General features: G+C 42.5%; 1 protein-coding gene across 1 annotated transcript; it reads right to left on the bottom strand.

Moving 5' to 3' along the window:
- Positions 1–469: 469 nt before the first annotated feature.
- LOC102885379 (histone lysine demethylase PHF8) lies at positions 470–11,388 on the bottom strand. Its single transcript, XM_006922948.3, has 4 exons — positions 11,352–11,388; positions 7,950–8,059; positions 3,944–4,280; positions 470–3,045 (listed from the first exon to the last, which is right to left on the bottom strand). The coding sequence occupies exons 1-4, from the start codon at positions 11,371–11,373 to the stop codon at positions 2,957–2,959; spliced, it is 558 nt and encodes a 185-aa protein (XP_006923010.2). The 5' UTR covers positions 11,374–11,388; the 3' UTR covers positions 470–2,956.
- Between the last annotated feature and the right edge of the window lie 2,969 nt (positions 11,389–14,357).

Raw genomic sequence — 14,357 nt, 5'->3', positions numbered from 1 at the left:
GGGAGGGGAGGGGGAGGAGGGGGATGGAACAGGAAGGAGGGGAGAAGAGGGGAAGGAAGAGGAAAGGAGAAGGAGGAGGAGGGGTAGAGGGAGGAGGAGGAAAACTCAAAACTCCACATTCACAGAAAGAAGATACAGGTGTTGCCACTAAAAACAGCCCATGGAAGCTATGGGAAGCCTTCCCAACAATCTTGTCAGCCACTTTGAATTGTTGCACCCTTTCTTTTCTACTCACTGGCCTTCTGATTATGTTTCTGGTGTGTGGACTGTGTCTCTTATGAGGGCAGGGATCCTGTCCCCTCTCCACCTTAGGTATATGGTCGGGAACCAGGGGAATGTTAAGTTGATGGGAGGTGGATCAGAGACAACGTAAAGATAAGGCAGCGCTCCTGGACCCCATACCACCACCACCATCACCATCACCACCACCACCACCACCACCACAAAAAAATAATGCCAAGCAAAGGAATTGCCAAGATAAATCACTTTTATCTCTATAGGAAAGGGAGGATCTAGAAAAAAAATATAAATTACATTAGTAACACGACATAAGAAAAAAAAACAGGGGAAAAAAACAAGTATGTATGATGCTATTCTAACCTGTTTATAAAAAGGCCCTGCATCAGAAATTCACAATCCTACCCACTTCTAAAAATATATTTAGACATGTACAGAAGCGGTGGGCTTGTTTTTAAATTGTTTGCTTTTTTGTAAAAATATATTAAAGGTGAATAGAAATCCTCTCTCCCTGCCCCCTATCCTACCCCCAGCTCTGTGCTGGGTATTGGATACCAGAGGTAACTCTCTCACCATGTTCTAAACCTTGGTTACTGCAACTCCCAACCCCTCCCCAACTCACTTCACTTAGAACCTGAAACATTTTTTAAAAAAGCACAACTAGCCTCTTTGGAAAAGCATAACTCTGAGGGTAAACTTGCTTTTCATTTGAAACACAAAACAACAAACAGGAAGCTCTGAGAGCCCAACTAAACTAAACAGAAACCCGGTCAAATGGAGGTTGGGTTTCAGCTCCACAGAAACTTCTAACAAAGAAACAGAGAGGAAAGAGGCCTGGAACTTGGGGGATTTGCTAGCAATTAGCTGCCTTTGAAAGATCAAGGGGGGCTTGTTAATGGGCAGAAAGGCTGGGGTCCGGGTCTTGGTTACAGCAGTCAGGGCCTAGTCACGCAGTAGCCTACAGAGACACAAGCTGCCCCCTTTCCCTCCCCTCAGTACCCTCTGCTGCCTTGAAAACCCCAAGAAAAGCAAAGCTAGGCAGAAACAGAGAGGAGGGGAGTGGGGACTTCACGTGCTAGCGGGGAGGTAGCCAGGCTTTTTGCCTTTGGTGTGACTAGATGTAGGACTGCTTGGCCCCTGGGGTCCCCAAGATAGAAAAAGCAAATGGGGCTAAGGGACCCCTGATTCCAAGGAAGGAGAGTAGATCTGGACTGTGGAGAAAAGACAAACTGGAGACACAAAGACGACAAGGGAAGTTTCACATATTCCCTGTGGCCTGCATGGTAGCTGTTAAGTTCCCCAGAAGCAATGGGCAAACTGGGGTGAGGTTGGAGTGGGATAGAGGGTAAGGATGCACTCTACTTGGGCAGTGCCAAAATGGAGGGAGGGGGACATTCTCCATTCAATCCAGGTTACCACGGAGGCAGGACTGGTGGAGAGAGAGGGAGTTGGGGGAAGGGGAGGGAGAAAGGTGGGCACTGTCTGGTCAAGAGAGACACACACAAAGGGAAGAGGGGGAGGGGAGGATCAGATGATCTGTTCCTTTACAGATGGGTGCCTCTTCTCCTAGGCTTGAGCTCCTAAGTGGCCACCTGCACTCTGCTTGAGCGCTAACCTGACATCTGGGAGTACAGAGGCACAGGAGCGAAGATGTGAGTTCTGAGGTCTTCAGATCAAGACACCAGGTGGGGAAAGAAGCAGGAAGACTCCTGATGGATAACCCAGGGCTGAGCAGTCCTGCCACATCCTCCCCGGAAGGTCCAGGCTGTGCTCAGTGGTGCAGGTGAAGGGAACAGGCCGTAGAGCCCAGGTTATCTGCTTCAGTGGCAAGTGTTTTCAGGCTTTTAGGAGATAGTTTTTCACCTGCTGGGACCCAGCCCCAGCCACGTGGATAATGTTCTGCAGGACCTCAAAATCCAGGCAAATCCCTGGAGCTCAGCATGGGATGGGGGCTTCACCTCTAGCCAAAAGCAGCTTCCTCCAATGGGCTACAAAGTCATGGTCAAAGGCTTGGGCGTCGGTCCTCTCCCAACCTTGAGAAGTGACAGGAATCTCTCCCCAAAGATGAGTGAAGTCAGCCCATGGCCTTTCTGGAAATGGCCCATAATGGGGCAGTACGGAGACTCTCGGCTCTCCTCTTTATTTTCATGTGGCATTTGGCAAGAGAAGGCAAAGGCCAGACCCTTCCCCCAGGAACGAGTCTTGAATGGGATACATCTACTAGATTGGGGGGAGGAAGGGGAAGAAAGAATGGGCAGAGGTGGGCAGCCTTCCGGAGACAGGGCTGGAATTGTGGAAAGTGCTGAGCACTGGGCCTTCCACTTCATGACCCAGGAAATACCGAAGGGCCCAGGGTCTCCTCATGCCTCTCCTCATCCTGCCTTATGGCTCTAGGTAGAGACGAGAGACAAGGCTAATGAAAAGAAAATGGGTTTGAGCAGCAGAAAAGAGGGTTCTAGTCAGCTGGAAACTTCTCCCATTTATCTGTGACTCAGAGGTATGGAGAAGGAAGGCAGGATACTTTAGTGGAAGTGGGGAAGGGAGTTGGAGGTCAGTAAAGGGGACTGTGGGGGAGTCTCTGCCTTTGGTCAGTTCCAAGAAAGCAGGACAATGCGCCTCAGCACCTTGTCCGGGGCAGACAGGATCCAGGAGTGCCCCGAGAGTTGACAACGGAGAAGGCAATGGGGGTGAAGGGGTGAGGGGCAGAAGACAAGGGAGTTCACAGAAGTAGTTTGCCATTTCTGTGGATTTTCAGGATACGGCCGAGTCTCTGCTTTGCTGTGGCCAGGCCCTTTTTGGGACGCTTTCCTGTAGGGGAAGGGAGAGGTAAGCACAGGCTATGGCAAGGGCTCCAGCAGCAACTCCAACATCAACTGTTCTAAGGCCACCCCGTCCCCTTTTCCTCTGCCCACTGAGTTTCCACATCCTTACACCTGGCCTCAGGCCCATCCTGGGCAAGAAGCCCTCCTTAACTACTTCCATTCACGACCACATGCCTTGGCTCTTCTTCCTATGACCTCTTGCAGCAGCTATGGACTCCCTGGTTAGTCTGGTTCCTTTCCCCCACTGATTTCTTTGGTTCCGGTAATTTTCCTTCCCAAGTTCTTCAAGGAGGTGATTGTCCCTGCCTGTCCTTAAGTGCCTGACAAATGTCTGGCTAGTGATTATAACTCAGTATCCCTGAAGTTGCCACCCCCAGGGCCTCGTTTCATTAGAAACCTCCATCCTCCTCACCCCAATGCCACACCAACCTCACCCCCGCTGAGCTGTATACTCTGGGGACTGGGCTTTGAGGGCCAAAGTGAGGAAAAGGAAGGCTTGAGTCCTCTTCCCCTCTCCACATCAAATCGCCTCCCATGTCCAACGTTACCTCCATATTCAATCAACTTATCCCCTCTCTATCCATTCCCTCTGCCAGAGCCCCAGCCTCTCTTCACCACAGTTTGAATCTCTGCATGTACCTCCTCCTTAGACTTCCTACCTTCAGCTCAGCCTCTACTCTGGCCACCAGAAGCATCTTTCTAAACCCATCTGAGCTTATTTCTGCTTAACACCAGTCAATGTCTCTTCACGGACTATGAAATCAAGTCCAAAGACTTTAGGTTGGCCGCCAGTGTCCCTCCTAGGTATTCTCATCTACCAGAGTTCATAGCGTTTGGAGCCGGTGGCCTTAAGATCCTTCTCAGTTACCATATGGCAGTTGTACCTTGTCCTGCTTGATTGCTCTGGGAGCCAACTGAAGGGCGCCGCTGGGTCAAGAAGACACCGGGGGCCATGGGTGTGGTGCTGCGGTTTGCCTGGGCCATGCCAAAAGCATTGGGACGAGCTGTATACTCGTGGTCAGCAAGACTTCCTGAGAGGGCCTCTTGTTTAGGCTCAGGAGGAGGTAGGGGTGAGGAGGAGATGAGAAGCTGGGGTGTAGTGGCCAAAGTTGGGGCTGGTGCTGTCACGCTGAGATTGGACTCTTGCGGGCGAGGCTGCTCTACCTCCTTCAACAGAGGCTTCTTCTTGATATATTTCTTCTTTTGGGCCTTCTGCAGCTCCTGAAACATAAGCCAAGTAGAAGTGGAGAATTCAGGAGTGGAGAAAAGAGAATTTCCCAGAAAGGAAACTAGATAATGGTTGATGTGCAACCCACCCCCACCCAAGTCTAGCCTGGATATATGTACACACAAACATATAGGACTTCCAGTACCTGAGGCCATCTCTTTGGTACAATCCATCCTTAAGTCATCACTGTCACTAATCAGTACAGCGGCAACAGGAAGGTAAATGAGTTCAGAGACTTGAGTTTTGGTACTAACACTGTCAGTTTTATGAAGTGGATCGTGGACATTTCTAATAATAATAGCTAAATTTATGCCAGCAGCTGAGGTACTTTATATACTTCACCTCGTTTACTCTTCAGAGCAGCCCTGAGAAGGAACATCCCTCAGTTTACAGATGAGAAAACTGAGGTGCAGTGATATTAAGTATCCTGAGCTCAAAGCCTCACAGCTGAAGAGCTGTTGGGTCCAGGATTCAACCAGGTTTATCTAAACATCCACTTGCACACTTCTCAAAATGGGACATCTGAGAGTAAAAGAATAGTAGTAGGTTTGGGATGAGATAAACTTGGGTTCAAATCTAGGCTTGTACTCCCTACGTTGGATGACCTTGGTCAAGTTACTAACCTTTCTGAATCTCAATCGTCTCATCTGTAAAATAGGCAAAATAATATCTGTTTTTCAGGATTGTTGGAAAGATTAAATAATGACATAAAAACATGTAGTACATAGTAGGTACTCAATAAGTGATAAACTATTATTCTATCTTCATCTCTTACGATGGTATACCTTCCTCTTGCTGGTCTTTTTCTTTTAATAGAGGACTTGACAATCCTCCAGGTCACTGGTCTTAAAACCTCCATCTGGGATGGAGAGAATAAGGAGTTGTGCAACATCTCTCAATATCTTGGATTTCGTCCATCCATTGCTCTGTGGATTTACTATCCACTGGTTAGTGGGTACCTGTACAGTGGACATCTGGAGCCCTGAGAACCTGGAAAGGTTGAGATGCTGAGAGCATGTGAATGACTTCACCTTCTGAAATGCTACACAGCCACACAGACCAACTCAGTGATTATGTTCCTTTGCCTTCTCTTGGCAACACAGGCCTGCTCCTGCCTTCAGAAGATCTGACAGGCTGTGGCTACCATAGGAACTTCTGGTGGACAAGAATAATAATATTAGTAATACATGGCAGGTACTGTTCTGTAATTTAACTCATTTAATATTCTTAAGATGTATTAGAAGAATTATAATCCCAACGAGAGGTTGAGTCATTTTTCCAAGATTATAAGACCAGTAAGTGTCAAATCTGGGACTCAGACTCAAGCCATTTGGCTTCAGAATCTCTTTTTTTCAGCCACACTGTTATTCCACTCAGAGTAGAAACTGCATTTCTGTTCCCATTTCTCTCATGTGAATCCAGAAATTATCTGTTCACATCTAGATCATGTAGCTTAAATTTTTCTACCTTTGTTACCTATTTACTTCTCATATAATTCACCCAGATTCCCCCACGGAAGGCTAGACTGCCTTATGACAAGGCTCTTTGACTTTGGCAATTCCTTTGTTCAAAAAGCCTAGTAGGTTTGCACCCATGTTCAAACTCCCTGGCCTGACATTCATGGTCTTCCTCAGTCTGGCCACATATACCTAGCCAACTCATAACAATGATGATGATAAGCTAACATGTCTATAATATATATACTCAGTGGCAGGTGCTGTTTTCAGAGCTTTTACATATATTATCTCATCTAAGGCTCAAAGTCTACAGAGAAACTGAGGCACAGAGAAATTAAGTAATTTGCTCAGTGGTAGAGCGAGGATTCAAGCTCTGGCAGGCTGGCTCCAGAATCCATTTTTTAACGTCTATGTATCCTGCCCTACTCCTCAACATGAAGCCTCCAATCCAGAAAGATCTGCTCATTCATTCATTCATTCATTCACTCACCCACCACTGACTAAACACATGCTTAGTATACTGGGGATACCAAATTAAATTAGATATATCCCCACTTTTGAGGCACTTACAGTTTAATAAGGGCCACAGAAGTACAGTTACAAGTACCATGAGAGAATGCTATGGAAGCACAGGATACTGAAATATGTTGGTGGTAGATGGCGTGAATGGGTGTTAAGTAAGGCATCTGAGAAGAGGGCATGATTCTCAATGGGCAGAGGGAACAGCTTGTGCAAAGGCACAGAAGCATGAGATAATCTGCTACACTCAGTGAACTACAAGTACCATAGTAAAATAGTATGGCTGGTGTAAAGGGCATGCATGAGGGGACTAGCAGGAGGTCAGGGAGGAGAGGTGACCAGAGACCCAATCAAGAAGGACGGTGCATGCTGTTATCAAGGAGTTCTCTTCTCCTGGAATGCCTCCCTGTCCCCACCAAAAGCTTCATCTGCAAAACCCCTGCTCAATTTCAAAACCTTTTCTTTGAGGTAATTCTTGATCAACTCAAACAGAAGCAAGCTCCTTAGAAGGCACTAAGAGTAGTTTTCACACCTTTAATTAATTTATCTGTTTATTTAAAGCAGTAGAAACTCATTTTTTTTTTCAAATTACATTTTACATGGTGTTATAGGATACAGATAACAGAGACGTTCAGGTCAAAGAGGGGCCGCCTGGCCTGCTTGGTCTCTGTTGGCTCACAACAGTAGCATCCGAGACAATTCTCAGTAATTCTAGAGCACCATAGAACATATTAAAAACACCATTCTATTAAATTTTTTTAAAAATAGGATATAATTGTTGAATTACATAAACATTTAACTATTTTATTTTATTTAAATAATAAGTAACATGAGTTAGAGGATATGAGTTTGAATCTTGTCTCCTTCATTTACTGGCTTTATTTTCCTGGACTAGTCACTTAAAGAGAGCCTCATTTTCTTCACCTGTAAAATGATGAAAATATCACCTATTGCAGGAATGTTGGGCAGATCACATGAGACATTGTACATGGAAGCACCTAACATAAAACAGATGCTTAATAAATGTTCTAAGCTATACAATGTAGCATGAGAAGATAGGGAGATGTTGACAAGGAGAGAACCAGAAGATTCCCCTCCAACTGCTCAGAGAGTTGCTGAGCCCATTATACACATTTATGAACTCTGCAAACTCTAACATGGTAAAATGTCAACTTGATTCTAGTGAAGTGACCCTTTAGGATAAAAATTAGGGGGTGAAGTTTTTTGGGAAGCAGGGGGTGAATATCAAGGCAACAGTGTTTGGTATAGAGGACAAGAAAAGCCTCTCTTAAAAAGTAAATTTCAATACTGGTGAGTAGTTGAGTATACTCAATTGAGTCACCTCCTTGGGGCTTTAGCTGAAGGTAAATGCTGTTACCGAAGGACAGACCTGGTCCCTCCCATCTGAGAGGATTTTACACATCCAGAAAAGCAAGGGTTGTTCTCTGGCACTCTATTTTCTTTCACCCTAAATCATGTCAACTCTGTGACTTGTGGAAGTAGCTTGTCATTGAGTTGGGATCTGAAGGATATAGGAAGAACTAGGATACTATCATGGATAAAGATAAAAGGTTATCCACTCCCCAATGAAACAATGGGATCCTAACAACCCAAAGGTCTGAACTTTGAGGCTCTAAGTCAAACTAGGATCAGTAGCAGCGCCATTCTCTGGGTGTTAGCACCTACCTGTTGGGCCAGCTTTGCAGCTGCTGCGGCCAAACCTGTCTCAATGGAAGCAACCCGGGTCCCCTCGCGCACAGGACGGTCTTGCTTCGGTAGGGTTGGGGTCACACGGGCTGCAGAGGAAGTAGGATAAAGAATGCCAACCATATTTCCCACCTCTGAGCCCCCCAAAGATGACCTCATTGGTTTTCCTGCTTCCTATCAGGTAAGAAGCTAATTCGCAAATACCTAAAGTGCTTTAAGCACATACTTATAAAAGGATAAAAGTTAACTTCCCTGAATTGGCATTTAAGGTAGTCCATGTTTTGCTCCTGGCCTATCTTCCTCACCAACCTTATTTCCACATCCATATTCTCAGCTTCTCCAGACAAAATGGCTTCCTTATTATCCCTTCAGAATATGTACAGCTCATCCTCTCTCCCTTCATCCTCACCATCCACACTATCTGGAGTACCCTCTTCTCTTTTGTCCACCTCTTCAAAACCTGCCCATCCTTCAAAGGTAAGCTGAAATCAACCTTCTATGCAAACCTCTAGGACTTCTCTGGCTCACGCTGACCTCTCCCTCCCCTGAACTTATAATATATACAAGTCACTTAATACATAGCACATATTATCTTGCTTCATTCTCTAATGTTGATGTGTGTTGTTTTATCTACCAATCTGGCTATGAGCTCTTGAAGATCATCTTCTTGTATAATCCTTTTATAATGCCTTAACAATCTTGCATCAAAAAATAGTTACTCATCCCACTTTTACATAGGAAGTGAATTTCAGTATAACCAAACAGCCCTAGATGATGAAAGCTTTTCTTTACAGAAGAATGCCAGCTAATAAATGTAGAAGGAATGACAGGATTAGAAAATCATAGGTTTGCAAGCCCTAATGAAAAAACTGATTCTAGGGCACTGGATAGTCACATAGTATCGAAGTACTGCCTCACTGATTACTTGCTAGTCAAGAAGAAGAAACCAACTTGACAAGGGTGAGATGAGGAAATCCCCCCTTAACTAAGTATTAACCTACTGTCACTAATAGTGAGACAACTTCATATATCTCCTGATGCAATGCGACAGGAAATTCACAACATTATTTGGGAAGTAGTTTTGTCAAAGATCTAAAATCAAGTAAGCAGCTCTTATTACTTCCAGTTTTTAGAAAACACAGAGATAAAAGAACAAGTTAAATGACACCATGAGAAAACAGACATTCCAAGATAACTGGCCTGGTTTCATTAAAAAAACAATGTCACATGGAAGAAAACAAATCTAGAAGGTGGAATGTGCTACAGGACAATCATACCAGTTTTTTTACAACAAATCAAAAGCATAAAACAAAAAGGTGGGAATGCTCTAGATTAAGAGTGACTTAAAAAGCATGACAGACAAATGCCACATGGACACTCTTTGGATCCTGATTTAAACAAATCCACTGTAAAATTATTTTTAGTTAGACAACTGAGGAAATTTAATTATGGACTTAGTACTAGATAACATCAAGATTATTATTAAATTATTATTTTGTTAAGTTTGATAACAGGACTGTGGTTATGTGAGAAAATGTCCATATTTTTTAGAGATGCATACAAGTATGTAGAAGATGGGAATGACACAGTATCTGGGATTTGCTGTAAAGCATAGACAATTTTTTTAAAAAAGAAGTTACTGATGAAACAAATATGGCAAAATCTTGATAACTGTTGAATCTCAGTGATGGGTGTACGATAATTCATTGCACTATTCTATTTTTAATTAAAGAAAAAAAGCAATGTTACAAAAAAAAAAAAAAAAAGAGGTGGTGGTGGTACTGACCTAGATTTAAAGATTCCTTGGTCGGTTAGCTGTTATTATTACAAAGGAGACTTTCCGTATAAACGTGCGGATTCTAGAACAGGCAGTTCAGGAGGTTGAAGTCTTTTCTTTAACAGTGATTTTTTTTTGTTTATAAAATGATCTAAAGCAAATCTAGCAAAAATGTTAATGCTCAATTTTTGGTTATGAATTCATCAGTATATTTTCTATTGTTCTCTATAGTTTTGTAAGTGCAGTGGTTTTAAAACAAGACCCAGGTTCTATTAATAGGTGGAACCTATGTCTCAGCAGGCTCATTTATAGCCTATAGTATGTGGTGAAAGTGATACTGCAAAACTTCTGAGGCTATGTCAGAAAAGGCAATTTCAGTTTCTACATTGCTTGTTGGAGCACTAACACTTAGAGCCCTGAGCAACTATGTAAGAAGTATGATTGCCTTGAGGTCACCAGGCAGTGAGGAAGCTAGACACATGGAGAGGCTACATGGTGGCACTCTGCTTGGCACTTCTAGTATCTGAGTCCTCCCAGCTCAGGCACCAGATATGTGAGTTAACAAGACTTCAGATGATTAAAACTTCTGGCCATTAAGTGACCCCCAGCCTTCAAATATTCCCAGCTGAAACCTTAGACAAAATAGAGTAGAGATAAGTTGCTCTCATTGTGCCTTTTCCAAATTCCTGACCTATACATTATATGGGCAAGTTGATGTTTCAAGTTGAAAACAACCTTTTTGTTTGAACCTGATTTTGGGGAAAAGAGACTATAAAAGAAATTGTGGGAGTGACGTCAGAAGCATTGTGGCATGAGGGATCTCCCCTGATCTCTTCCCTTCAAATTACAACAAGCTGAATACCTACAATCCAACAAATAACACCCAACCCACACACAAGCATGTCTGAGAGATCTGCGCATCAAGGAATCTAAGGGTGGGCCAATCGCGTGAGACAGGGTGGTGGAAAGGGAGAGAGGATCAAAGACAGACAGGCAAAAGGCAGCTGGAGCTCCATGCAGGTTGAGGGGGAGGGAGGAATTATGAGGCTTTTTTTTTTTTTTTCTCTTTGAAGCTCTAAACAGTCCTGCCTGAGTAGTCAGCATGTTCCATGCAACAGAGCCAAGAACAGGGCAGAAACCTAGTGCGGAGGGGCACCAGCTTTGTCTTAGCAACTGCCATTGATTGCTAGGCAGAAAGCTGAGTCATGGAATCTGGCCCCCTCCCTTTACCATCCCAGTTGCGCCCTCCCCACCACCATACCCTCCCAGAGCCCCAGGGGAATTTGCAGCAACCAGAACTGAAATACACACTGCAGTCTCACAGTGACAGAGGCAGAGCTATAGAAGCAAGGCAGCTGAAGCTTGAAGGCCAGTATTACTGGAAGGAAAACAGCCATACACAACGCTGGCCTCCCCCAATTCACTACACCCCCACCCAGTCAGGCTGATTCGGAAGGAAGCAAAACAGCACTGCATCTGACTGTTGGCACAGTACAGGGACTTTAGGGCCTTTTCAGAGGCTCAGACACCCATCGCCCTTCACATTCAACCACAGGGATGGAGCCCTGAAACTAAGGCAACCTGATCATAGAGGAGATACACACCTCTCCAGAGAATAAAGGGCATTTTCAACCTCAAAGCAGACATCCAGGAGGCTTGGGCAGTTCTGGAGGATTGGGCACCACTTACTGGAAATCAAGAGAAAAACTTCTTCTTACCAACCTGCTAAAGAGAGATCACTATATAATAAATTTTCTTTTTAAAGCAGAGTACATTCCCATTAATGCCTAGGCAGAAAAATAGTCCATGAAATATCACTAACAACCAAGGTGACAAGGTAGCTCAGAAAGAAAATGAAAAATCTCCAGAAAATAAACTTAAAGATATAGAAATATGCAATTTCAATGACAGAGAATTCAAGATTGCAGTTCTGAAAAACTCAACAAGATGCAAGAAAATTCTCATTAACAGTTCAAAGAACTTAGAAAAAAAATCAACAAACAACAGGAATACTGTACCAAAGCGATTTAAACTCTAAAAAAGAACCAAATAGAACTTCTGCAGATGAAGAACTTATTAAAAGAGATGAAGAATAAAATAGCAAGCTTAGGAAATATTGCTGACCAGATGGAGGAAAGAATTAGTGATATTGAAGATAGAAATTTAGAAATGACACAGATGGAAGAAGAGAGAGAATTGAGAGTGAAAAAAATGAAAGAACTTTTACAAGAACTATCTGACACCATCAGGAAATACAACATAAGAATAATGGATATACCAGAAGGAGAAGATAGGGAGAAGGGAACAGAGAGCCTATTCAAACAAATAGTCAAAAAGAACTTTCCAAACTGGTGGAAAGAACTGGATTCTCAAATCCAAGAAACAAACAGAACACCTAATTATCTTAATTCAAAAAGACCTTCTCCAAGGCACATTATATTAAAACTGTCAAAAATTAATGACTAAGAAAGGATTCTCAAGGCAGCAAGGGAAAAGATGATAACCTATAAAGGAAAACCCATTAGATTACCATCAAATTTTTCAGCAGAAATGCTACAAGCTAGGAGGGAGTGGAATCAAATATTTAAACTATAAAAAGAGAGAAATTACCAGACAAAATAATATATCCACCAAAGTTCTCCTATCTATATAAAGGAGAAATAAAGACCTTTTCAAACATACAGATGCTGAGGGAATTTTCCACCACAAGGCCTACATTACAAGAACTACTAAGAGGATCATTCTACTTGAAATAAAAGGACAAAAAATATGTAACTATGAAAAAGATGACTAACAGGGAGACAGAAACAGGAAAGTGCAAACCCTTATTAAGAACAAGATATCATCATAAGCTTATATATTACATAATAGTTAAAGGTAAAAAAAAAACACTTTAAAAAGAGAAGACAACAGATACTGCGACCTAGAAATGAACATACAGCATAAATAGGGATAATTTGATTAAAAAAAAATGGAACAGGGAGGGAGTAAAGATCTGAATTAGCAAAGAGGAATGGAGATAAGGCGCATGTAGAAGAAAAAGGACTACTGTGTGTGTGTGTGTGTGTGTATACATTTACATATGTATATGTATGTGTGTGTGTATATATACACACGCACACACAGGCACACACGCACACACGCACACACACACACTATCCTTTACATAAAATTAATGGTAACCATACACAAAAAATCCAGAACCGAGACACATAACATAAAATAGGAGGGAACAGAGGAAAAAACCACAAAATACCACCTCCCCTAAAAAAAATGACAGAAGAAACAAAAGGACAGAAAAACAATGGAGATACCAAGCTACTAGAAAAAAGATAAAATGGCTATAGGAAAACCTCAGATATCAATAATCACCCTAAATGTAAATGGACTGAACTCACCAATCAAAAGGCACAGAGTAGCAGATTGGGTTAAAAAATAAAAACCCAATCATATTCTGCCTTCAAAAGACACATCTCACTAACAGGGACAAAAAGAGACTCAAAGTGAAAGGGTGGAAAACAATACTCCAAGCAAATGGCATCCAGAGAAAAGTGGGTGTAGCCATACTTATATCTGACAAAATAGACTTCAAGATAAAAAAACATAACAAGAGACAAAGAAGGATTTTCACAATGATAAAGCAGACCATACATCAAAAAGACATAACACTTATCATGTCCTTATAAGAGACAGAAGGGAAAAATACAGATACACATGAAGAGAAGGCAATGTGAAGATGGAGTAGAGAGAGATATGAAGATGCTGGCCTTGAAGACCGAAGTAATGTGCCCGCACAAACTGAGTGTGGTGGCCACCAGAAGCTGGAAGAGGAAAGAAATGGATTCTTCCCTAGAGCCTCCAGGGGAAGCATGGCCCTGCTGACACTTTGATATCAGTGTAGTGATACTGATTTGGTTTTCTGGCTTCCAGAACTGTGGGAGAATATTTAGGATAGAATAGTAAGAATACTTAGATACAACAGCTTTTTAGAGGTTAAAATCTAATGTTAAGCTACCAATTCATATTGATCTGAAATGAAGGGAACTAAAATTTTGCTATGCTGAAACTGCTTTGGGAGATATAGATTTTCAGGTGTTTATTTAAAAAAAAGATTCAGAAAAAACCTTTGACCCTCATCCCTTTCTTGTGCAAGAGAATCAGAGACAGAAACCTGCTTCAGGAAGGAATCTTAGAATGCTACCTCGGCCTAAATTGAATTAAGTATAGTAAACAAGAGGACATAAGGCTGGTGCCTATTAGCAAGAAACACCCTGTGACCCATTGTTTGAGTTACCACACAAGAATGTTCCTGCCATGTATGTTGTACTCTTCTTCAACTACCTGTAAATTGCTCACTCTCACTTCTGAAATCTAACACTCCTTCCACGCTTTTCTCCAATGTCTTATATACCCAATATTGTTGCCTCACTGTCACTGGAATTTTCATGCTTATATAAATGCCCTGAGAACATATATTAAAATTCTGATTTTCTTCTGTTAAAAAAAAAAAAAAGACATAACACTTATCAACATATATGCTCCCAACTAGGGAGCACCAAAATATATAAAGCAACTAGTAACAAAACTAAAGGAGAAACTGACAAAAACAC

This window comes from Pteropus alecto, unplaced genomic scaffold, assembly GCF_000325575.1.
Source record: "Pteropus alecto unplaced genomic scaffold, ASM32557v1 scaffold159, whole genome shotgun sequence".
Classification (NCBI taxonomy): domain Eukaryota; kingdom Metazoa; phylum Chordata; class Mammalia; order Chiroptera; family Pteropodidae; genus Pteropus; species Pteropus alecto.
This window is presented reverse-complemented; position numbering and strand designations above follow the sequence as displayed.

What these genes read in the sequence shown, in the direction of transcription:
- LOC102885379 (XM_006922948.3), bottom strand. Translation starts at nt 11,373, where the DNA reads ATGCCCTTTATTCTCTGGAGAG. An exon ending in CTGCAAAGCTGGCCCAACAG is followed by an intron (nt 4,281 to 7,949) that starts GTAGGTGCTAAC and finishes CTTATGTTTCAG; the next exon opens with GAGCTGCAGAAGGCCCAAAA. An exon ending in GAGCAATCAAGCAGGACAAG is followed by an intron (nt 3,046 to 3,943) that starts GTACAACTGCCA and finishes CTTCCCCTACAG; the next exon opens with GAAAGCGTCCCAAAAAGGGC.